The sequence below is a fragment of the Gasterosteus aculeatus genome, chromosome 7, assembly GCF_964276395.1.
Source record: "Gasterosteus aculeatus chromosome 7, fGasAcu3.hap1.1, whole genome shotgun sequence".
Lineage (NCBI taxonomy): Eukaryota > Metazoa > Chordata > Actinopteri > Perciformes > Gasterosteidae > Gasterosteus > Gasterosteus aculeatus.
This window is the reverse complement of record NC_135694.1, coordinates 12176746-12199866: the sequence shown is the minus strand read 5'-3', so window position 1 is coordinate 12199866 and position 23121 is coordinate 12176746. Positions and strand designations below refer to the sequence as shown.

The window sequence follows — 23121 nt, the reverse complement described above, 5'->3', positions numbered from 1 at the left end:
AATAATACTGGCGAACTAAATACATGTATAAAGGCTTTTGTTTCCTTTGAATTGTATCCGTGGCAGTGGGTTGATACCTTTGGAACGTGATTCAGACCTTTGTTCTGCTAAATGCAAAATAAATCCTGACTTTTGCCACACGATTGACAACTTTAATTCAAAACACGCTTTATTGTGAAAGTCTTTCTCTTCGGCTTCCGCTTTCCTCTGACTGGCTAGCTTGACTCCGGCTCGCTGGGCGTGTGTTTGTTTTGTAGCCCGTACAGGAGTGAGGAGGCGCCGGGGAGCAGTGGAGCTGTCACGGCAGCAGGTGCGCTTTCTCGGTCTCTTGTCCCGGGTGGAGACCCAGCGAAGGGACAGCGGGCTGCGCACTTCCTCCGCGTCCACGTTTGTCCCCTCTGAGCAGCCATGACTTCTGTGTGGAAGCGACTTCAGCGGGCTGGAAAGAAAGCGTCCAAGTTCCAGTTCGCTGCCTCCTTCCACGAGCTGATGATAGAATGCACCGATAAATGGTGAGTGGCTTTGATGACACTTGTCATTAACTTGTCATTAGTTAATGGGGGTCGGGAGGACGTGTGCTGCGTTTTTCTTGTCAAGGACACCACGTATTGTGATTCAAAACTGAATGTTTCAAAAACGTTCTCTTGTCCAAAGTCGTGTGCGCCACAGGAAGAAATGCCGCTGTGTTTACACGCCTTGCAGCGTTCACGTCGATGCAAATTAACTTATTTCAGGTCCGCTTGTTATTATCGCAGTATTACAACTGTTTCTAAAAGTTGACATTGATGGATTCCCTGAATAAAAGCGACTTTTGCTGTTAGAAGTACAGCCGTTGTTTCGGAGGCTCTACTGATGTCAGTCACTGTGAAATATAATATGGTGACACTCCCCTCGACACGCACCCTTACTTCCGCGTCTGCTTATTGATGCGCGCGTGTGGTTATTAGCGTTGTTTTATGGCGTCATGGTACCCAGAGCAGCCCAGACTCGACACCTGGTTGTTTGGAGACGCTGATCTCTTCAAGAAGAAGAGTCCGCAGGTGGAGAAAGGGCGTGTGTCAACCACACCTCACAACCAGCACGGCTGTAGCCGGAAACGTGAAACAATGACGTCCTGCATTGAGTCCCCTTCTTCACCGATGACAGGTTTCTGACCTGTTACCACATGAACGTGTCGGGAGGCTCAGTGTTTATGCTCGGTGTTGCAATGCTTTAGTACGATTTTTGACCAGTGTTTTTTTGTGGTTTCATTTTTCATTTGACAACCGTACAACGCCTGGTAGACCTGAACTCTCCCGGTCTTCTCTGTTGGTCTTCGCTCTGTTTGTCTGGCTGCTTGGGTCTTGGCACCGGAGGAGTTCCATTAATACCATTCCCATTACTCATGGTGCAGTCAGCGTGCGTAATCCACCAGCTTCGGCTTGCACGGTGGCCCACCTTTCCCGTCACTCTGTTATGTGCCATCCACGAAGTATCCCACACACTGAACCAGTACCAACATGATTTAGAAACCAAACAGATGCCATCGTGCCGGCAGAGACCAAAAGCTGTGCTCACACAACCATGATACTACATGTTTTCTTTTGTTTCTTTAATTTAGACAGAAACCAAAGTGTAAATCAATTATTAGTGGTTTTGTAATGATGGAGCTATGTCTTGTTTTCATGGTTGTTTTATAACATCAGTGTGTTTATCCTCACTGCGTCTCTGGCTATGTTTCCAGTTGCCGCAGTAGGTGCATATATGTGTATTACTACATGATACCCAGGAAGCTGCACAGGGTCACTTCACCCTGCAACAACCTCCAGTTCTGCCCTGTGAAGCCAATGCTTCATCTCCTAAAACTTGCCTACTCTCTACTGACCGGGGTGCAAGTCAGTCTATAGAAAAACATAAGAAAAAGGCTCTCCTTCTCTCTTGATTTATACCTTCTTTGCACCTTCTTTCTTATTCGTTCTCACTCTTCCACAACCTTTATCGCCGATAGTTGTGAGTGTCATGCAACATGAGCAGGAGGCTTTAAAGGCCGATGCTGACTATGTGGATTCAATGCGCTTTGGATTGAAGCTGATATTCATTTATTTTAGTTCTAATTGTGGTTCATTTGGGCACAATTTGGGGTGTCATTTTTGTAGTTTCTAATAATTTGGTAACATGGCTACAAAGAATCAAGAAAAGTCTGACAAATTGGAAACAAACAGATCACTCAAAATTCTAAACCACTTTATTTGAATGTCAAAAGGTTGATGTTCGAACAGGAAGGTGGTCTGTAAACTGGGATTGATGTTTACAACCACACTAAAGCATCCTCTGCTTAATGGGCTATATGACTCTAAATGGACTCATTATTTTCAAAATGAGTATTTCTCAAACTGTGGGCCCTCTAGTGGGAACTGGAAGTTGAGCCCTATAAACTCATATGTACAATGTTTACTAAGGGAATAATTCAAGTGAGTAGTAGAGTCATTTTAATATAGACTCCTATACAACAATGAGTTCCCCCTGCTGGTCATTACAGAAAATGCAGCTTCAAATTTTGCATTGGCTGCTCCTACCAGCCACACCCGACTGGGAGAAAAGCCTGTTGATATAAGTCAATGCAAATGGATCATTATGATTAGAACTTTTGGAGCTGGAGAAATAAATAGCTGATGGAGTTAATTCTCTGCTCAGTGCCATCACATGCTGTATTTGGTCTGTCTCTGGATCCTCTGCACCAGTTCTCTGTTTTGTATTAAATAAATAGTTAATATAAAATAAATCCCATGTGTGGGACAATGTGTCACCCTCCTTACATTCTTTCAGCTTGTGATTAACGTGCACGCTGTTTACGGTCATAGCGAATCAATGTTTATTTATTCCCCACATAAGAAACATGGCGTCACTTCCTGTTTCAGTGCAAAACGCAATGTGGCCTCAAGCATTAACTACATCTTTGGACAACAAGTTGCTGCTCTAAAGCCTCAGGATTATGTAAGCGTGAAAGGAAGTCATACGAGAGGTCTCCCTCTATTTAGATTGAATGTTTTCAGGGATTACAGCATCTCCCTCCCTTTTTCACACAGACACTCATCCAAAAATATGTTCGTCCTTAAAAGACTCTTCATCCCTGATGTCTGACTCACACTGTCACAAGATTTAAATTTTCTCCGGGATGAGCTCTTCACCTCAGTGGAAGCACACGGATTTAGTCATCGTGCCCTGGGTCTGTGCTCCTCCTCAGACTACACTATTATTACATTACATGAAATTAGATGTTGGTTTATTCCAACCACCATCAGATGGATCACCATAGACCATCAAGTTTGCCCCTGAATTTAAGTATGTTTTCATTGTCATTGTAAGCAAATTAGCATGCTGACATTAATGCTCAGCCCAAAGCCACGCTGTCCCCGTGTCCAGCACCACAGAGCTGCTAGTGTGGTGCCCAGGATGGGTCTAAAATTGCTAAATTTTTGGACCGTTTACTATTTCAAGTGTCCAAATTCTTAGAGTGAAATTGACACTTTTTAGGACCAACAAAAATTGCCACAATGCAATGAACAGATGATGGAAAAGTATTACGATATCAGAAAATCCTCAAATCCAAATTGAATGTACAGTGAAGTGAACATGGGTATTGTTACCATCACAATTCAGACTGTGTATCAGTATTCCATACTTTTAAGGTATGGAAGAAAATAACCCAGTACCAAATAGTATTTAAACTTCTCCAGTCGAACGATACCATACTGTCATAGACATATACATAAGAAATGCTTGCATGCATACAAGTTAAACATTTATACATATCTCAACACTCATGCATGCACATATGAAAATGTTTTATATATATTGTAGAACACTAATACAGTCATAACTGAATCTCTTGCAAATGATGACAAAGATATAAAAAGTTTAGATACATATGCAAGTGTTTCACTTATATTTGTATGAAATATGTGTATGTATAGATTTTTCAGGCAAACTGGAGGCATCAAAGCTTCAGTCCACAAACCAATGGGTGATATCACAATGACTACGTCCACCTCTTGCAGACAGTCTGTGGGTGAAGTCAAACGGGAACTATTTAATGGGGTTAGCAGTTCAGTGTGTTGCGTACACCAAAAGTTTGGAATGTTTGTTTTCACTACATACCACTGCCAATAAATGCAGTGATTATTGCATTTTATGCTAATTATTTTTGCATTCATATGATTGCTATGATGTACTTTATAGTACTGGTATCATATAAAGTTGACTTGTATTGGTACTAAGGCAGTAATAATGGAAAAAACATGTAAACCAACTGAGATGTTATTTCTGCTTCCCTGTGATTGCAGGCAACCAGACAAACTGAGGGTGTCATGGATCAGGAGAACCAGACGTCACAGCACAAAGGTAACAGAGCAGAAAGGAAGGACATGACAATCATAAAGAAGCATTCTAATCATCTGAGCTCCTGGTGCAGCACAGCGGAACTTCTAAATTATTTTGAAGCAAATTGGCGTAATTTCGGGAGCAGGACCACGCCTCCTCTTCCCATCCCATTGATGCATTCCAATCCCCACCCTCCCAACACCCTTTTTTCCCATCTTTTTCCTCCCCTCTTTCAACATTTTTTTGTAGGGTCCTGAAAGGGTTCGCCGTGCCTGGGCACCACGGCGGATCCTCTGACGTAGCTCCCCAAAACCCATTCGACAATCCTATCGCTTACATCTAGCAAATAGTGGTCCTTGCTACCACTGTAACCTTGGAGAGAATAGGTTTCATAGGTCTCAATGTTTCTGTTACACAGAAGGCAGTTTAGTTGTGACAACGTCATTTTTAGGTCTGTTGATATTGTAAAGCGTGCTCTGGATAGGTGCTCTCAGTACCTGCGAATTGATTGAATCTGCGGTTTGTTGTTTTCTGTCAGCTCCACAGCTGGCAGCCAGGGATCAAAAACCCGTACAGAGGCCTGGTGCTTTGGCAGGTTCCAGAGAGTTTAGACATCAGCGTCACACTCTTCAAGGTAGGAGCTTAAAGCTTAAGTAATAGCGGCTCACAAAATGAGTTGTCGTACAGATGGGAAATGCTCAGCTGAATGGATTTATCTGTGAACAGGAACCAACTGCAGATGAGTTTGAGGACAAAGACTGGACATTCGTCATTGAAAATGTGAGTCAGCAGGATGGATCCGTGTTGTCCTTGTGATTTCATTTAATTAATTTTAATCATAAAACAATATATTGTCCAGGTCAATAATTTCTGTTCAATTTCCTCCTTGTCCATTGTTTTTATTCATCAGGAGACCAAAGGCCGCAGGAAGGTGTTGGCATCAGCAGATGTGAACATGAAGAAGTTTGCCAGTGCCACACCGGCCCAGTATGATGTCACGCTGAAGCTCAAACCGCTGTCTGTGAAAGTGGTGGAAGCCACGCTGAAACTGAACCTGTCTTGTGTCTTTCTCAAAGAGGGCAAGGCCACGTAAGTCATTAACCGAGCAGCATATTAATATCCTCAAAGAGTCCTCAAAATCGTCACAGCTGTTGTACAGAATTGAAATCAGCAGCATTGTTTAAAGGCCAATACGGATATTTATGTTCATCTGATGCTTTAAGAGGATTCTCTTTATACTCTCCACAGAGATGACGATATGCAGAGTCTGGCCAGTCTGCTGAGCATGAAACAGAGTGACATCGGGAACCTGGATGACTTCATTGACAGTGATGATGAAGGTGGTGAGGAGAGGAGGGCCAGCTTTGGACAAGCTACTCATGTTACGGGTAAGACTGGGGAAACGCTTATGGATCACTTTGGTGAATATATCAAATTAACGTGCAATGCATTCAGGAGCTACTTGTTAGCCTAATTACCTAATGTTACCTAATGCTGAAGTTCCTGGTTCAACACTAAAACGTTTATAAGCTTAAGTTATTGACATAAGCTGAATGAAAGTTGAAGAGAAGACGCTTCACTTAGGTTGAGTTGTTGGGACATCAAATCCACAGACGGTCTCACATGATCTTTGACTACAGACTTTGTAAACATATCTATGCAAACCTACCTTTTTTTTCTTTGTATAATCCCTATTGGTCTAAATAGGACCAAAAGCGCTCATGTTTTTTTTCCAGGGGAATACTTTCATAACCTGTTGTTACAGGTATGCTTGTAAAAAAAAATCCCGACCAGTTTTGAAAGGTCGAAAGTATTTTTTTTTAATCAATTTAAAGAATTATCAATTTTTTTGCATATTTATTTTTTTAATCAAATGATTGAAAAGACTATTCTATTACTGTTCCTTAGTCATAAACACAGGAGAGAAAAACATTCAGATCACACCAGATTTTTATACAGTAGATTTGTGATTAAAATGTAAGATATTTTGGTTTACGGTGAGTTTACCACTGGTAACTGGTCTAAAGCCTAGTTTATGCTTCTGCGTTTTCAGAGCGACGCAGACGCAAGACCCCCTTGCGTGTCCCTTGCGTGCCTTTTCACACCTCCTCGCGTGCTTGCGTGTGTCGACCCATTTTTCTAGGCTTTTCAAGCCTCCCGCAGAGCACAAGGCTGCGATTGGTCTGCTAACTACATCCTTTACGGAGTCTCACATTTCCGCTTTCATAGCCCGATACCGCCATTATTAAAACGAAGAATGTTTACGAGAGAACGGATCAGATTTAAGAACTTCTGTCAGAAGAAATGCGTAAATATGACCGCTTATACAAGCCGTCATTGGCGGGTTGTAGAAGCGGGTTGGATTCACGGAGGGAGATCGCCGCAAACGCCGGTTTGCCGGTCGAGAGGTGCACAAAGTTGTGTAGGAAAATACGGGACAAATGTGTCCACGATGAAAAGCAGCAGTGGCGATGCACGGGGCCATAAAGTCTATGATAAATAAATAAACAAATCAATAAATAGACGTGACTCTCTAGGTCGTCTTCAACAAAAACACGTTACTCCACCTGTTGTTCTGTTGGTGAATTGCTCTGCAACACACACAGAACCATGAATTGAAACGAGTGTGTCGACACGACGACGCAGAAGCAGAAGGATGCGCCGGCCTTAAGACTTCCTCTCTGAATATTGCCCCATGGCTCCGTAATATTTTAATTTTTTTACCTACAATGGCCCCTTTGCAGGTGTCCCATTCATATGATTCCAAAACATCTTTTCTAAATAAAGTGTTGCGCTGGATATCGCAACTTACAACTTTCCCACTTCAAGGTCTAATGCACTGTGAAATTCATCCTTTCTGTTTCTATTTGAACTATTTCTCTCAAAACGCTACTTTCTCTTTTGTTTGATATTTAAAAATCAGTTTCCATTTTCATTTAACCTCTTTGACTGCTGTTCCTTTCTCTCTCTCTCTCTCTCTCTCTCTCTCTCTCTCTCTCTCTCTCTATAACAGCCTCTGTCTCTATCATGAGAGTACATGACCTGGCTTGGAGGCCTGTAGTTGAATCAGGCCCCACAGGTAACTGTCTGTCCATAGCTCCACTCTCCCGCCTTACTGATACACACATTACACAGTAATCTATCTTTAAGGGGCATTATGCGTACTTGAAAAAGCATTATTATTGACATGAAAGTAACAAACCCATGCCTTATGGGCCTCATTCCTCTTCCCCTTTTTACTTCCTCTGTGTTTCCTCACAAATACAGCAAAGCCTAATCCCTCCCCCCCCACCCGTCTTTTACTGCTTCTATCTACTTCTCATACCATTCTTCTTTTCATTTAAACCTTCATTTAATCCCCCTCTCCCCATCTTTCTCTCTTCCCTGTGTCCTTCCATTCTACCCGTCTCCACCCGGTAACCCTCAGAGATGGATGGGAAAACCTCTGGCATTTCCTCCACCATCTCTGCCCTGTCTCCTCCTCCTCCTCCTGTGCCTGAACCCCCAGACCCCTCGGTTCCATCTTCTTTATGCACACGACCACCAAGCACTACCCATCAGGCTCGGCCCTCCCCATTTGCCTACACACTGCCAGCCTTTACACGTGCTCACCCACCTGTGCTTCCCAGAATCTTCCAGCTCGCTGCCGGATCAGGTATCGGTCAACAGATACTTCAAATACAAACTATTTTAAAATTTAGCAATGACCTTTTCTGCATCCACATTCAAACACAACTGTTGCATGGCCAGGGAAGTGGAATCGATTGCTCGATTTCTTTGCAGTTGTGGAGCCTTTTGCTTGTCTCGTGAAGCAGTGGTGCCGAGCCCCAGAGACAGTTGGTTCCCGGCCGCAGAGAAAGAAAACATTTCTTTTTTTAGAAAAATATTTTGTTTTGAAAAATGTTAGGCTTCCCGGCCAATTAAATGCGCCTGTCCCTTCAGTATAATCCCTGGGGCTGAGAGCCTGGCTTCAATCATTTCTCATTAATGTAGCAAAATAATTCACTGTAGTTCACTTCAAAATGACTGTGTTAGTAGTCTTGATACCGCAAACCTAGTAGTCAACACCAATAACGAGGATTTCTACAATTCTCGATACCCAATTCAAAAACATGGTAAAATAGAGGTAGCATTCCCCCGCTGCTCATCTGGACACGGATTTGTTGTTGACAATGTAGCTTTATGCGTGGCATAGTCCACTGTCCCTGGTACAACACTGTTAGTGCTTATCCCCGGTATACTTGCACTCCTGACCAAAACAAAAACTTCACATTTTCAGAATTTTGGCATTGATTCGGTAGGAAAGTATTGGCTATCGGGACCTCCTCACTATGTAGGTCTGATGACAATTTATTCTTTTGAGACCCAAATGTCTAGAAGGGTATATCAGAAGTCTTGCAGGCTACACCTCACCACATGAGATCAGCCCTAGGATAACCTTTGGTATTACTTATTTGAATCCCAACCACCTTCTTTTCTTAAACAAAGTAGCCCTTAAAATGTTGTTGCCTAACCTGAGCTGCAAGGGTTAAAGGGCGTGTTGTGTAGCAAGTGTTTCCAGGTGAATCTATGCGAATAAAGTGGCCGAGATAACTATGATCAAATTATTTACGCCGTCAACGCAACTTTGTTTACTTCCAATTTCAAAATGTGCGACAATTAGTTGATTTTTTTATTGACAGCATTTATTGTTCTGTCTTTTGGTTTGACTTCTTCTTCTTCTCTCTCCTTTCCTTTACTTCTCTGCCCCTTCCTGTCCATCTGCTCTCCTTTTTAATGCCCATTTCAGCTTCAAGAAGGCCCCATAGCTTTCACAGCTTGGAGGCCTTTGCTACCTTCACCCCTTCTAAAGCCACCTCCACCTCTTCTCACCCCCCCTCCGCCCTCGATCCATCGCTCCACACTCCCACTTCCTCTGATACCTCACAAACAGGTAGTGCGTGATTCTATTTAGAGTCGTTATTAGTTTCTAATTGACAAATCAATCTGAAATGCATGGTTCTGTTTACTGCTATAAATTTGCATTAAGGGATTTTGCTGCAGCAAATCCTTTCTTTATATCAAAATAAATACCGTATTTTCCGCACAATAAGGCGCATTTAAAAGCCTATAATTTTCTCAAAAAACGACAGTGCCTTATAATCCAGAGCGCCTTATATATGGATCAATTGGTCGGTTGATCCATACTGGTTGTACACGGCGCTCAAGGCGCTCTGCCAAACATGCCAAAGCTCGGTCTACGACGGCGAGATGCTGAGCCGGCGCTGAAGCACGTGAGATATGGAGCTTGTTTCAGGGCGCGTCGGAGAAACAGAATCGTTCTTGCCGAGCACTTCATGAGATTAAAGAGCGAGAGATGGTGCCCTTTTCTTTACAGTGGCTGAACCATCTTAACGGGGGAAATAAGTTGTTCTAAAAGGGGCCCTTGGCAGGCGGCATGGCTGGAGAGCAGCCAAAGATTTAAGACGTGGATGGCGAGGGGGGCGGCGGGAGCTGACGCACCTCGTAGCATCGATCGGACCCTGAAAGCACCGTCTCCACCTCCCCACATCCCCCCATCCACCAGCCCCGACGTCAAACGTTTGACTGCAGTATCTTATGCGCCTTATAATCCGGTGCGCCCTATATATGACATTTTTTCTAAAATAGGTCATTCATTGAAGGTGCGCCTTATAATCCGGTGCGCCGTATAGTGCGGAAAATACGGTAATAAATAAAGTCACCAACTATTATTTTTCTTATTTGCAGCTTGTTCAAACTGTGGCTCCTTAGAATTCGGGCCTTTTACGTCACAACAATGCAGCATTAGGCCGAGCATGCTTTTGTCCTACCGCCCCCCCCTCCCTTAATTTCTTTTGATTTATTCTCTCTGTCTTCTTCTCTCAGCCTGTCCCACTGCCTTGAGACGACATGGCGTTCTATCCCTTCCTTCTGCAACCTCCTCATCTTCGGCTCCTATCAGCTCCTTCTCCCCTACCCCCTCTCTACCTCCACCTCCCGCTGCTCCCAGACACCCCAAAGCTTGCTTCTCCTCAGGGGAGTTGGGCTCCGCCCTCACCAGGCCTAGCAGCCTTCCGTCAGCCCCAGAGACAGGTACAGGCACAGACCCCGTCAGAGGCTGGTCATACACCCGTTACTACGCATTTACTCCTTTTCCCTCATCCATCCTTCCATGTTTCTATTTCCCTTCTTATTTTTTTCCAGCTTCGTGGCAGAGCGAATGGAGGCCCCCGAAATCTCATGCGCCTCTAGCACAGCCTGCCTGCTCCCCTAAGTTTCTGCATCTCTCTACCAAGGATGGACAGCACATAGAGACGCCATGTAATTCTGCTGTACCGTGTGTCTAACAATCACTGTGCTTAAATGTAGCTTTCATTCATCCTTTAGAATAAAGATTTCTGCCCTTTATGCTATCTAGACCGAAAGTGCCCAAGAGTAGTTAAAGATCTCAAATGACTCTCGCTGACATCCTGCTGCCGAAAATACTCACCAGGACCAAACGACCAAATGTTGACTAATCTGCCAGTCCGGAGAAAGGACTAAGAAATTACTTAAATATCCTAAATATACAATTGTTAGGACACACATTGTGCAAGCAAAGGAGAATCCAAACTACGTCTGACCAGGTGTTATACAACAAGCAGCAGAATTCTCAGGAACACTTTCGATGACCTCCATTTCCATAGAGTATAACATAGTCATAATAATGTAACGGGTGAGTTACAGTCACAGAAACAGTACGACAAAGCGGCCACAGTAGTTAAAATCTAAGTCTTTATTTTCCTCTACACAAACAAAACTGGTTTAAAGACGTGGTCAGAGACTGAAGGCTGGGTGAATAACCGGGGAAGAGGCAAGGCGAGAAATAAATCCAAGAGAAACACCCGGAAAGTCTGGCATACAGTGAATGATCTGACAGCAAGTGAGTGCTTGACTGGGGTTTAAATACTAAAGGGAGTGAGTAGGGTAGACAGGTGAGTGTGATTGGGCTGACGTGGTAGATGTGAGTAGCAGTCACTGAACTGAATGAACTGATAAGGTGGAGTGTAAAATGAAAATGACAGGGTAGAAGTGACAGAGCTGTGACAAACTGTATAATCATACCTTTAAGCACACAATTAGTAATTCTTCATAACAATAATCCTAAAAAAACACTAATTATAACATTTTAACACACTATTGCTGGTAACCCAGTGTCTTATTTTGTTTGTTTCCATTTTAATGCAAATGTTTCACTTGACTTAAGTCAGACAATGACCACATAGAGGGACATCTAAGCAGCTTTACTGGACATCTGCCCATATACCTAAATCTACCAGTAATCACATTTCCACAGGGATTATAGAAAGGTTAGAATGTATTACACTATGGGAATTATAGTTGATACTACAAACCAATACAGCAATTAGGCCTTAAGATGATACTTGAACTTGTAAGTCACTGTTAAAGGCTTTATTAATGTTATAATTTGTATTTTAAGCATTATGGTTATTTATGAATACGTTAGACCATTATTATACATACATTGAATATGTATGCAAGACTATGATGCATTTTAATTATTTTCTATTGCAATATAGAAATGGATTTCATAGAAATAGTTTTCTCTGTCATTAATGAGGACAGTTTTGAGAAGATTTTGGTTGATTCACTGAAAAACAGAACAGTGTCATTGATATTCCACCTTGATTTCCCCCTCCCTTACCTTCCTTCCCATCATTCCTCTACCCTATCGTGTTTCCTCTCTGTCAGTTTCGTCCTTTTTGGAGGAGAAACCACAGGCGGGGTCTGGATTCATTCCTTCTTGGAGACCCCAAACCCCCCCTATAGCCGAGACCCTCTCACCTTCTCCTTTAAGTCCTTCTTCTGCTCATGTTCTCTTTGGGTCTCCTCCTCCTCTTCTTCCTCTTCCTTCTCAGCCTTATAAATCCCAAACTGCAACAACCGCCAACAGTGATGCAGGTACAGAATCAAAAAGGAACCATGCTGAGTGACTAAAGCCTACCAATTGTCTCCCTCTGCTATTACTTACATGAGAGTATCTAATCACTCTCTAAAATGATACACTGGATATGGTGCTGCCATGGTGTAATATGGAAAGCGAGCTTATCGCATACAGTCCCTGTGTAATTCCCTCTACGCTTTTCATTTGTTTCAGAATTCAAAAGACAGTTGAGCACGCTGCGTGAAGAAGACCACCAGTGTATGACTTCTGGTGAGCGTGAAGACACAATGAGTAGAATAAGTGTGAGCTTTCTGGAAATGAGCCCCTGACTAACGGATCGTTGCTTTATGCTGTTCAGCCCCTGATGCTACAGCGCCAGCCAGCCGCAGGCCAGAACCCCCCAGGGCTTCAGACAGGGGAAGAGACCCACATGCAGGAATGCATGTTGTGAAGGCATCAGCAGGGTGAGTTCATATGAAAGGTGGTCTTTTAATCGGTTTGGTGTTTTTTATTATATAGGGTGGCTGGCATGGCTTTAAAGGACTAACCGCATCTCCAACGCTGTCAATGGCACCACTTTGTGTGGTCAGATGTATCAAATGAGTACTCTGGTCTTAACAGTGTAGGAAACGGTCATTGGAGCTGAGAGACCTTTATTAAAGCAATAAGGTACGAGAGGCTGTACTTTATCGTCCAATATGTAACAGTTCGGGGGCATTGTTAGGCCCGACGCGGAGCGGAGGGCCGGCAACCCTTGAACGATTACATTATTGAAGATACTTTTCTTAAATCCCAAATGAAATGATGAGTGTGAGCTTTACTGGCCGGCTGGCCCCAGTACTTGGTAACCCATGCGGGCCAGATTATGGAGCTTCTTAACTGGGAAAATGCTAGAGCAACTATTTCAAAATGACACATGTGATTACTTGCCTCCAAATTTTTCAGGAGTAAATTGAATTATGAATACCGTACAACAAAGCTTGTGAAAAAAATCAAAAATCACGTTGGTGTGTTTTTATGTTGTTACTGTCTTCACTGTATTAAAATGGGGTGTGTGTAGTCGCTGATTTGTCAAATGTATATATTAGCTTGCACATGTACCGTTTGTAGTTCTCAAGCTCATATACTGGTTATTTATTACCTACCCAGTGCAAAATGAGGAAGCCAAAGTGAGTGGACTGGTGAATTACAAAATAATATATTCTAAATTAGGTGTAGTAGAAATTTGGACTTGCACTCAATATTGATTGAAAAAGAGGAATGCCCATCCTGCTGAGATTTTTCCAGATGCGTTACTTGTTGGAATTGGTTAAGTTTATAAGTCTTACACTTATTTGGGGGATTGGCTTTATTCCCCCTAGCCGTTAACAAACATTTAAATGCAGCTTTAACAAAGACGCTGTCTAAGGCCACACAACATCAAGGTACACTAACTTACATTGTTTCTTTTGGAATGTGTTTGCCATTAATTAGTAAGGCTTTCATTGGCAGCATTGGCTCCAAGGGGCTTTTCTCATTACCTTTAATATACTTTATCTTACAAACTTGCCATTGGTTGGACTTTAAAGCCCTTCTGGCAATGTTTGAAATTAATCTAGGTTAAATAGAGAAATCTGTAACACAAAACACAAAATGTGTTGCGCTAAAAAAATGAATCTACCAAACAAACCTTTAACTGAATGTTTGAGTGTACTAATCAAATGTAATTGTATCTTTTACATGTGTCATGAAAGAAGGAAAATATCAAGAAGATAAAATGATTGAAATGATCAATTTGGTACTATATTATAATGTCTGTGGTACCATCTGCTAAGCATCTTCTGCTGCTTGTAAGATCTAACATTTTTGAGCACTGCAAAATATCTTTTTATGGTTCTTGTTGAGCTGCCTCTGGAAAGGCCTAGAGTATGAGATTAAAAAGAGTATTCCAAGTATGTTGGCATTTTAACAAAAACATCATCACAACATCACCACATTCAATTTTGCAAGTGCAGATTGATCTGGCATTGTTATTTCCGTGTATAATTTAAAAAGGCTGCGCCTGGTTGGTAAAATCTGGTTATTTGTTCTGTGATCTACCACAAGGAGCTTGTTTGGTTGTGACTCTGGTTTGAATCTCCTCTTATTTTTTGTAGTTCATTGTCACTTTGCTCATTGGTTTGTTTGCTGTTTAGTGGGATTCTGTGAATATGGCCTCGATATGGACTGGATTACTGCAGGGGAAACTTTCCTTACGTTTTAACATCATAACTCTGCTTCATTTGTTTGTCCCTCAGACCTGAGAGCATGGCCTCACTCCTGCCTCTAAGCCCAAGAAAGCCAGTAGTCCAAGGACTAAAATATTTTGAGATGCCAAAACCACAGGTCAATCAATCAGAATCAAGGCCAACAAGAACATTTCCGAGCATTCAACCAACAGTTCTTCCCTTCACTTCAGCACATAGGCTAAACTGTGATTATCAAGAGTGTTCCTCTGCTTCAGTCAAAGGGCCTTTGGTTAAACCAAGAAGTCACTTGTCCATGAAGTCCATTCAGTTAGGAAACGCCCGACCAGAGCCCAATCATCACATTTCTCCCTCCAACTCCAAACCAACCCCCAGACCACTCCAGGGACCTTTGCAAATTGCTACAGGGTCTGACACAAAACCGATAGGAACTATGGGAGCGGCCTGTAAAAAAGAAGCTGTAACTGTGGATTTGGGGTAAGTGCAGTATGTTGCTCTGTCAGGGAAATCCCTATTCCAACACACTATTGCAATGCAGAAGTAATTTATAAAGCCAAAAGATTGATATATTGTGTTTAGCTTTCCTAAGCACACCAGCCTTTTTATTCTGACAACAAACTTTGGTGTACTTTATTCCCTCAGAAATGAGAGCATTGCTGGTCAGTCTGGAGAATGTTCAATTGTGAAAAACTCACATTGGGAGAAGCCACAAAGAGACATTCAAACAATAAGCCCTACTGTTCCAATACCCATTATGGAGAAGAAAACCAGATGCAACATGACTGCCTCAGTGAATTCAAGATTGGACCCTTTTGGGGTTCTCTCTGCACAGCAAGTCACAGCAGACAATTTATCAAATGAAGAAGAATTTAAAGTGGATTTTGCATCATCCTCCACAAAACGATTGGATGTGCATGATTTTGACCCACAACATTGTATGGGGAAAGTGAGAACAAAAATTGTGGCAAAATCTGCAGGCAGTACAGAAGAAATGTGCTTGTACTTATCAACGGCAGAACATAGTCAATTATGTACAACAAAAAGTTATATTTCTCAATCACCGTCCATACTACAGCCTGACGTCACACTATGCCTTCCAAGAATGATTAAGTTACAATCAAGTTGCCCACAATATTCCAAGATTCATGGCATGCCATCTTTATATCAGTCAGAGATTACAGCTTGGCCTGATTGGAGGTTATTGACTCCAAAGTTACCAAGCAACAGATTTCCTTTACTCCTGCACTCAGACTTTAGTTCCCTTTTTAAGAGTAGTGCAGGGATTTTAAAAATGGTGGACATTACACCGTCCTGCCCCAGGTCTGCTAGTATTCCAGGATTCCCATCTGCTTTGAAGCGTGAACCTAATATGACTTGTCTTTTACCCATTTGTCCCAGAATTTGCAGTATTCCAGGGTTAGCTTCTGCTGGAGCAGTGAATGTGTTTGAAGATTATGTTTTGGACAATGGTTCTCTGTGGAGGAAACAATTGCAGATAAAAGACGCATTTATTTCGTACATGTCCTGTTTTCAGGAGCAAGATGTTCCTGATACTAATATGGTTAACAGTATGGTGGCCATGTTGCCAACATGTTCTAGAAAAGCGAGTATTCCAGGATTTCCTTCCGCACCATTGCTCAAGGTTCCAAGTATTCCAAATATGGCTAGTCTTCTCCCTACATACCCCAAACAGACAATTGTTGCAGGTATGCCTGGTAGACAAGAAGCTATGGCAGCGAATGACAGCTGGCTTATTTTAAGGGAATATATTTTTGAAAGACCATTGAGAAGTAATCCTGCTCTGGTGTCACATGAGGATAAAGAGCATATACGACATATGGTAGATATGTTATTATCTTGTCCCTGCAAGGAAGTCCTCCCTGGTTTTCCCTCTGTGCCAAGAAAAGGCACAGATACCCCCAAAGAAATGTTAGATATGTTGAGAAGCTGCCCGCACAAAGCCAACGTTTTTGGCTCACCTTCTGCTCCACAAAAACCAAGCATGGTTAATATAATGCCTTTATGTCCCGTACACAGTAAAGTCCCTGGTTGTCCTTCACAGACTGGACAGAAACTCTGTGTGTCTAGCTGCAATGAATGGTTTGCCTCTAAAATTTTACAGTGGGACATTCCATTCATCAAAAAGGAAGTCCAGATTCGAAATGCAGTTTCGTGTTTTGATGAAAACACTGCTAAAAGTATGAGTGCAATATTACCCTCTTGCCCTGAGAAAGTTAGAGTTCCTGGGTTTCCGTCTGCTTTGACACTCACATTAACCAATGTCCCAACTATGGTCAACTTATTGCCAAGTTGTACAAAGGCATCTAGAATTCCTGGAATGCCACTAAGAGACACCAGTGAACAATCAGAGTGGCTGATGGCAAGCAAATCGCTCCTACGTCCTCGGGAAAAGTTGGCATTTGAATACAATTTACTGGATGTAAATGTGTTCTATTCTGATTGTGATTGTGTGTCAATATTACCATCTTGCCCACAGACAGCTCGTTTACCAGGCTTTCAATCAGTACTATCTACGGTGTTAGCAGATATACCAAGTATGATCAATTCGTTGCCTACATGTCCAAGACATTCCACCGTATGTGGAATTCCTTCTAGATACTACGGTTATTGTGATGAGGCCGAATGGCATGTGTATAAATGGCCAGTGTGGGAAAGGCCATTAACAAACCAAGGCAAAATGCCAGTAATACATGACCATACAATGCATATTACAGACAAAGTAGTTGTCAAGATTATGGTATCAATGTTGCCACCGTGTCCACAACACTCAAGTATTCCTGGAATTTCTGAGGCAGGAGAGAAACCAGTGGAAGCTGTGATGAGGGAGGCTCAAACCATGTTAAAAACTGAAGCCACTTTCCCGCAACAACGTGAAATTCCAGGTCTACATGGACAGAGTAGCGCCAAAGATTGGGATGGCCGGTATGTAGACAAGGACGTAGTTTGGAAAAGCTCATTCAATACTGTTAAGGATCCATCCTATAGGGACAAAGAAATAACGCAGAGTATGCTAAAATCATGTCATTCACGGTCCCTGAACCCTGGAACTCCACATGCTTATAAACAGCAGGTTCTTGATGCCACCTTGATGGAAAAACATCATGGTAAAAACATGGTAAAATTGCTGCCATGTTGTCCACAACGGTCAAGTATTGTTGGTTTCCCCTCAAGACTGTCAGTTATTTCTGATTCTGAAGTAGGGGACCGGCTGGTGGTGATGATGAAGATGCAAGACTGCAGTGACTTTCACACAATGTATAGTTCTCCCAAAGATAGAATAATGGCAATTCCTTCTCTTGATTCTTCCTGTCCAAACATTGCTCTCAGTTCTTACTTCCCAACAGTTAAAATGCCTGACATAAACTGCCTTCCAAATATGATAAATATTGTGCCATCTTGCCCAAAGAAAGCGTCTGTTCTTGGATTGCCATCCACACATGTGCACCTTTCAGAAAAAGAGTGGCGAGGAACAACGATAATTGGAAGTGAAAGAGAAAACCATACGAATGAACACCTCTCACTGGAAGAACGTTTCTTTGGAAACGTTTCTGTTAGAGAAGGATCAAAACTTTTCATACTCCCGAGCCAAGGATCAGAGGATGTTCAACAAGGAATGACAATGGAGTCATCAACCCCCTTACTATCATCAAATTCTGAGGGCCAGCCATCCTCCATGGTCAATGGGATGAATACATTATTGGATGAGGCCAGTCCAATAGGATTCAATCTTGATACAGAGACAACTAAATCCAATGTGTGCTCAGATTTGAAGAGATATAAAGATGAACAGGGCTTTTGGATACCAAGTGAGGCAGAAGAAAATGCTGTTCTAGGAAAAGGGTGAGTTGGAGAGTTGAAGTTGGAGTTTTTTTGTGATATCAGCAGTGTAGGTTTTGAAACTTGCTTTTGGATTGTGTTTTCAGAAACTTGCATTGCAGAATCTGGCACTCCCTTCCTCATATGCCACTGTTGTTGAGTGTTAGGAAGAGGTGGGTTGCCTTGGTTTGCACTGTAATGCAATGCGGCGATGCATTTTAACAATAATGCTTAATTTGCTTTAATTTGGCACGATCTGACTGCAAAGTCTGTATTTGTTGTGTGTCATACATTGTACACACAGCTCTGAGTTGTTCTGTGGTTCCGTTTTGCCCTCTCGGTACTTGCCATTGTGTCAGCCCCTGGGGTCAAAAGGATATTAAAAAGATTAAGATATCAATGTGTGAGAAAAAGGCAAAGGAGAAGGTACTTTTGTAGGTACTGTGGAGGGTTTCATGCCTGTATACAGTCAGATAAAGGTGCATTAGATACAAGTAGTGGGGAGCTAATACTTATAGGCTCCCCACTTGTCAGATTGATTTCAGAGTAGTGATGTGTAATACGTGGTTTTAATTTATAATGTCCTCTTGATGTCGGCTTAATTTTTTGTTGGACATAGTTGCATTGTCGCTTTTGCGATTGTGAGCAAAATGGTTTGCCATAGAGCCCAAATTCATACAAAACAGTACAAATGCAAGTCAGTTTAGAAAAACTCAATAAATAGATAAATAATTAAACCAACAATGTTTACTTTCACACCTTTTGCTTTTTATATTTTACAACATTTTATATTATTATTTATTTAGGAGATAACGCTGGCTTTATTACGCTAAATTTTATAACTATGGCTGTGGAATCAACCTGCTGTGGCATGTTGTTTTGTTTGCAGTGTTTTAATGCTTTTGGAGGGTTGTTTAATACAGGCTGTTTGTAGTGAGTGGCATTTGTTAACATAGCATGCATAGTGTAAAATAACTATCATAAGAGTGACAAAGAGCAGTAATATAGACTTTTATTTCTAACGTTGCTTTGTATGAATTATTTGTAATCATACTGTCAAGTAATAATTACTTTAATTACTTTTTAATAATCACTAATTTCTTTCTCACAAATTGTTTGAGGTAAACTGGACCAGGCTTGCATTCTATTATGATTAAAACCAATATAGTTACAATGTAGCTTGTGTGAAGCATCTTACGCATTACTAGTTTTGCTGGGTGTCTTTAGTAAAATTTGACCATAACATACTTTAATTGACCTTCTCCTTAGACATGAAAACCTGGTTTCACTAGAGCCGTCGTGCCAAGTTGTTGCTGGTGCAACACAACTTCCATCCCAAACCCAAATAAGTAATGCCGAGCTGCAATTACAAAAATGTCCCACAAACAAGACCGTAGTATGGGAAGAGCTACCAAAGACATCTACAGTAAAATGTCCGACAGACCAGACCATACTATGGGAGGAGCTACCAAAGGTGACTAAAGAGATAGCAAGAAAGTCATCTGAGGAAGAAATGGAAATGACGAGAAGAAAAGTGGTCTGCCTCTCTTCTACAGTGTTGAAAACTAGTAATGAAATGAAGACAAATACAGAAACTGGGATTGCAGATCTAATGCCAATATACCCAACAGTTAGCAACATATTCAAATGCAGTGTTACTGCTGAACAAACAGAGGAATGCCTACTGAACAGCAAGTCTACTTGGGATACCCCATCAGAGGATAAGGACATTGTGCATAAAACGTCTTCCACCCCTTGTGCACAACATGTGCCATACTATATGAAGACAGATTTATTGCTTGTCTGTCCCAGTGTGACATGCATTGCTGGAATGCCGTCTAGATTGCCCCCAAAAGGAAAACCCTGGTGTATAGATCAAAAGACAATCTGGGAGAAACAATCAAAAATGAGGGAAATATTAGCACCATATGCGTTGACGGATGATGAAATGAGCCATATGGTTTTACTGGTACCCTCTTGTCCCAGAAAGGCTATAAATCCAGGTTTTCCTTCTGCACCGCTATACAGTTTAGTTTGTTTTTGTCCAAGTGTATCCAGTACACCTGGTGGTTCATCCATCGATGAAGCCAGCAACCGATCATGGGTATCTCAGCAGGCTCCAATTTTGGAAAATAAAATGAAAAGTGAACAAGTTGTAATGACAGCATCACTAAAAGAGAAGGATCAATTTAGACTGGAATCTTTGGAACCAACTTACCTAAGACATTCTTGCACACCAGGCATCCCATCAATTACACAACCTGGTATAGCATATCATGGATCAGATATGACGAGCCTTCAAAGTTCTTGCACCAAAACACCTTGTATTGAAGGTGTTCCATCATTAATGGAACCATTGAGGAAAGGCTGCCCTGCAGATTACAAACCCTTAGAGGTAATTCAGACAGAAAAATACATTGTTGTGATTGAAAAGAGACCCCACTACAATGACATGAACAATGACACGAGAGCCATGTCAGCCCTAGCCCCAACATGTCCAAAATCATCATGTATTGTGGGTTTTTCTTCAATGCAGAGAGATGACAGCAAAGACTGTAACACTTTCCATGAGCCGTTATGGGAGAAGCAAATTAAAAAGACTTCTATATTGATACTGGAAAATGATAAAATAAAAAAAGACATGAGAGGAGTTGTGTCTCTTGCACAAAGTTGCCCAAGAGAATCACTCATCTCTGGCTTTCCCTCTGTCCCAAAACTAAGGATAAACAATGTTGACATGACAAATATGGTCAGTCTTTCAAGCTCATGCTCAAAAAGGTCAAAAATACCAGGATTTCCGTCATCCTCTAATTCAAAAGAATGGAAAGTAAGCAGGAAACCCCTATTTGAATGTAAATTGCAAGCAAAGGTGGTGTCATTGATAGACAGAAGTGAAGGAGATAAGAGATCAATGAAAGCAATGGTTGCTCTTGTACCATCCTGTCCAAAAGAGGCAAGGGCGCCAGGATTTCCTTCTCATCCAAATTCCCAGAACATTTATAATGCACCAAATATAATCAGTCTTTTTCCATTGTGCTCGCAAGTTTCCAAGATTCCTGGATTCCCATCAATTGATCTGAATGTTAGTGTGGGATGGATAATAGAAAAGATGTCATTGCTGAAGAGCCTACCAAAGAAGACGGTCATATTTGAGATATCAAATAGCGTTAAAAAGAATTCTATCGTTTCCTGTGTACCGTCCTGTCCAAAAATGACAAGAATCCCTGGTTTCCCATCTATTCCAAATCCCAAAATGGTGTATTATGGCCTAAATGTAGTCAATCTCCTTCCTTTGTGCCCCCTTGTTTCTATCATACCTGGATTTCCATCAGTTAAAAGTCAAAAGGAAGATGGATGGTCTGCTGAACTGGGTCCATTAATGCACAGACCACTAAAGAACATTCAGTTTAGGATAAACAGCTCGCCAGCTAACATAGACAAAACATACAACATGATTTCCTTGGTTTCTTCTTGTCCAGGATCATCAAAGATTCCAGGCTTTCCCTCTGTTCCCAAATACAACATGCTAAGTATTGTCCCTATTTGCGCCAAAGCATCCAATCTCCCTGGATTTGCATCCTTTGAAGGAACCTCAAAATTACAATGGGTTTTTGATCCACACACTTTGTGTGATAAGCCATCAAAGGAGACAGTATTCATAAGGCACAGTCCAAATGAAGACCCCAAATCTGCAAAGACAATGTTGGCCTTAGTGGCATCTTGTCCAGAATCATCCACAATTCCTGGCTTCCCCTCTGCACCGCAAACCAAATCGAAGATTACCAGTGAGATATGCTTTGTACCTTGCTGTTCCAGGGCTTCAAGTCTCAAAGGATTTGCATCCATGTCTGCAATCCAAAATACAGGGTGGCTTAATGAAACAAAACCAATTTTGCTAAGTCCTCAGAAGAAAAGGCCAGAAATAATTGTGCCACTTATTGAAAAGAACGAGCTATGTTGCTACAGCATGAGAGGCATGATGACATTAGTGACATCCTGTCCAAGAGAAGCCAGAGTTCATGGTTTTCCCTCTGCTCCAGTTACAAACAGACCACCAAATATGGTCAGCTTATACACGTCTGCTCCATGTGTTTCATGCATCCGAGGTTTCCCATCAGCAAGGACACTTAGCTCTGAATGTCTAAATATACAAACCTGGACAACTGACAGCAAGTCATTGTCTGAGAACTTGCAGAATGAGAAGATTTGTGTCATTGCAAATATTCCAGCCAAACACGAAGAAGATGAAGCAAAGTACATGGTAGCAATGGCAGCTTCATGTACACATTCAACAGAAATCCCTGGGCTTCCCAGCATTTCACAATTGAATTCAGCAGAGAAAGAAAAAGTCTACTGTTCTACTGGAAAGTATACACCCCAACAATTGCCTCACGCACTTTCAACACAGTCATATCAAAAAGACCCAAGAATGCCTGTTGTTCCTTCCACATGTCTTAGCTTCTCCAACACAGCACTTGCATATGGTAAGACTTTGACAGAGTGAAGATTCACCTTTATATCTATGTCTTGTTTTTATGTATTTTACTTTGCGTTTGCTTTTGTGACAGAGTTCAATGGAGGTGCAAAGCAAAACATAGATCTTTGTGTAGACAACAGGTAAGTAAAGGAGCCCTGTGCTCTTTGTTGTTTGCTGTGAAAGAGGTCATTTAGTGCTTGTCTAACAAGGACTGTTTGGACGTATAGACAGTAGTTTTGTAACTTGATAATGCAGTGCATGGTCAATTTCAGTCTCTG

General features: G+C 41.8%; 1 protein-coding gene across 16 annotated transcripts in view; it reads left to right on the top strand.

Moving 5' to 3' along the window:
- Positions 1–255: 255 nt before the first annotated feature.
- The window catches only part of ehbp1l1a (EH domain binding protein 1-like 1a), a 33032-nt gene continuing 10166 nt past the window's right edge, over positions 256–23121 (top strand). For 4 of the 16 annotated variants that reach the window (XM_078105745.1, XM_078105744.1, XM_078105743.1 and 1 more), the window contains exons 1-19: positions 256–512; positions 4323–4380; positions 4898–4993; positions 5086–5139; positions 5270–5448; positions 5608–5747; positions 7373–7438; positions 7787–8014; positions 9149–9292; positions 10246–10452; positions 10564–10680; positions 12112–12321; positions 12518–12574; positions 12663–12768; positions 14581–15006; positions 15172–18390; positions 18474–18539; positions 19636–22850; positions 22935–22983. In XM_078105745.1, coding sequence (XP_077961871.1) covers positions 409–512; positions 4323–4380; positions 4898–4993; positions 5086–5139; positions 5270–5448; positions 5608–5747; positions 7373–7438; positions 7787–8014; positions 9149–9292; positions 10246–10452; positions 10564–10680; positions 12112–12321; positions 12518–12574; positions 12663–12768; positions 14581–15006; positions 15172–18390; positions 18474–18539; positions 19636–22850; positions 22935–22983 — 8741 coding nt within the window. In that variant the 5' untranslated portion in view covers positions 256–408. Of the gene's footprint in view, positions 513–4322; positions 4381–4897; positions 4994–5085; positions 5140–5269; positions 5449–5607; positions 5748–7372; positions 7439–7786; positions 8015–9148; positions 9293–10245; positions 10453–10563; positions 10681–12111; positions 12322–12517; positions 12575–12662; positions 12769–14580; positions 15007–15171; positions 18540–19635; positions 22984–23121 lie in introns of those variants that run through there. The other 12 variants (XM_040181595.2, XM_078105742.1, XM_040181597.2 and 9 more) reach the window with 12 other exon arrangements.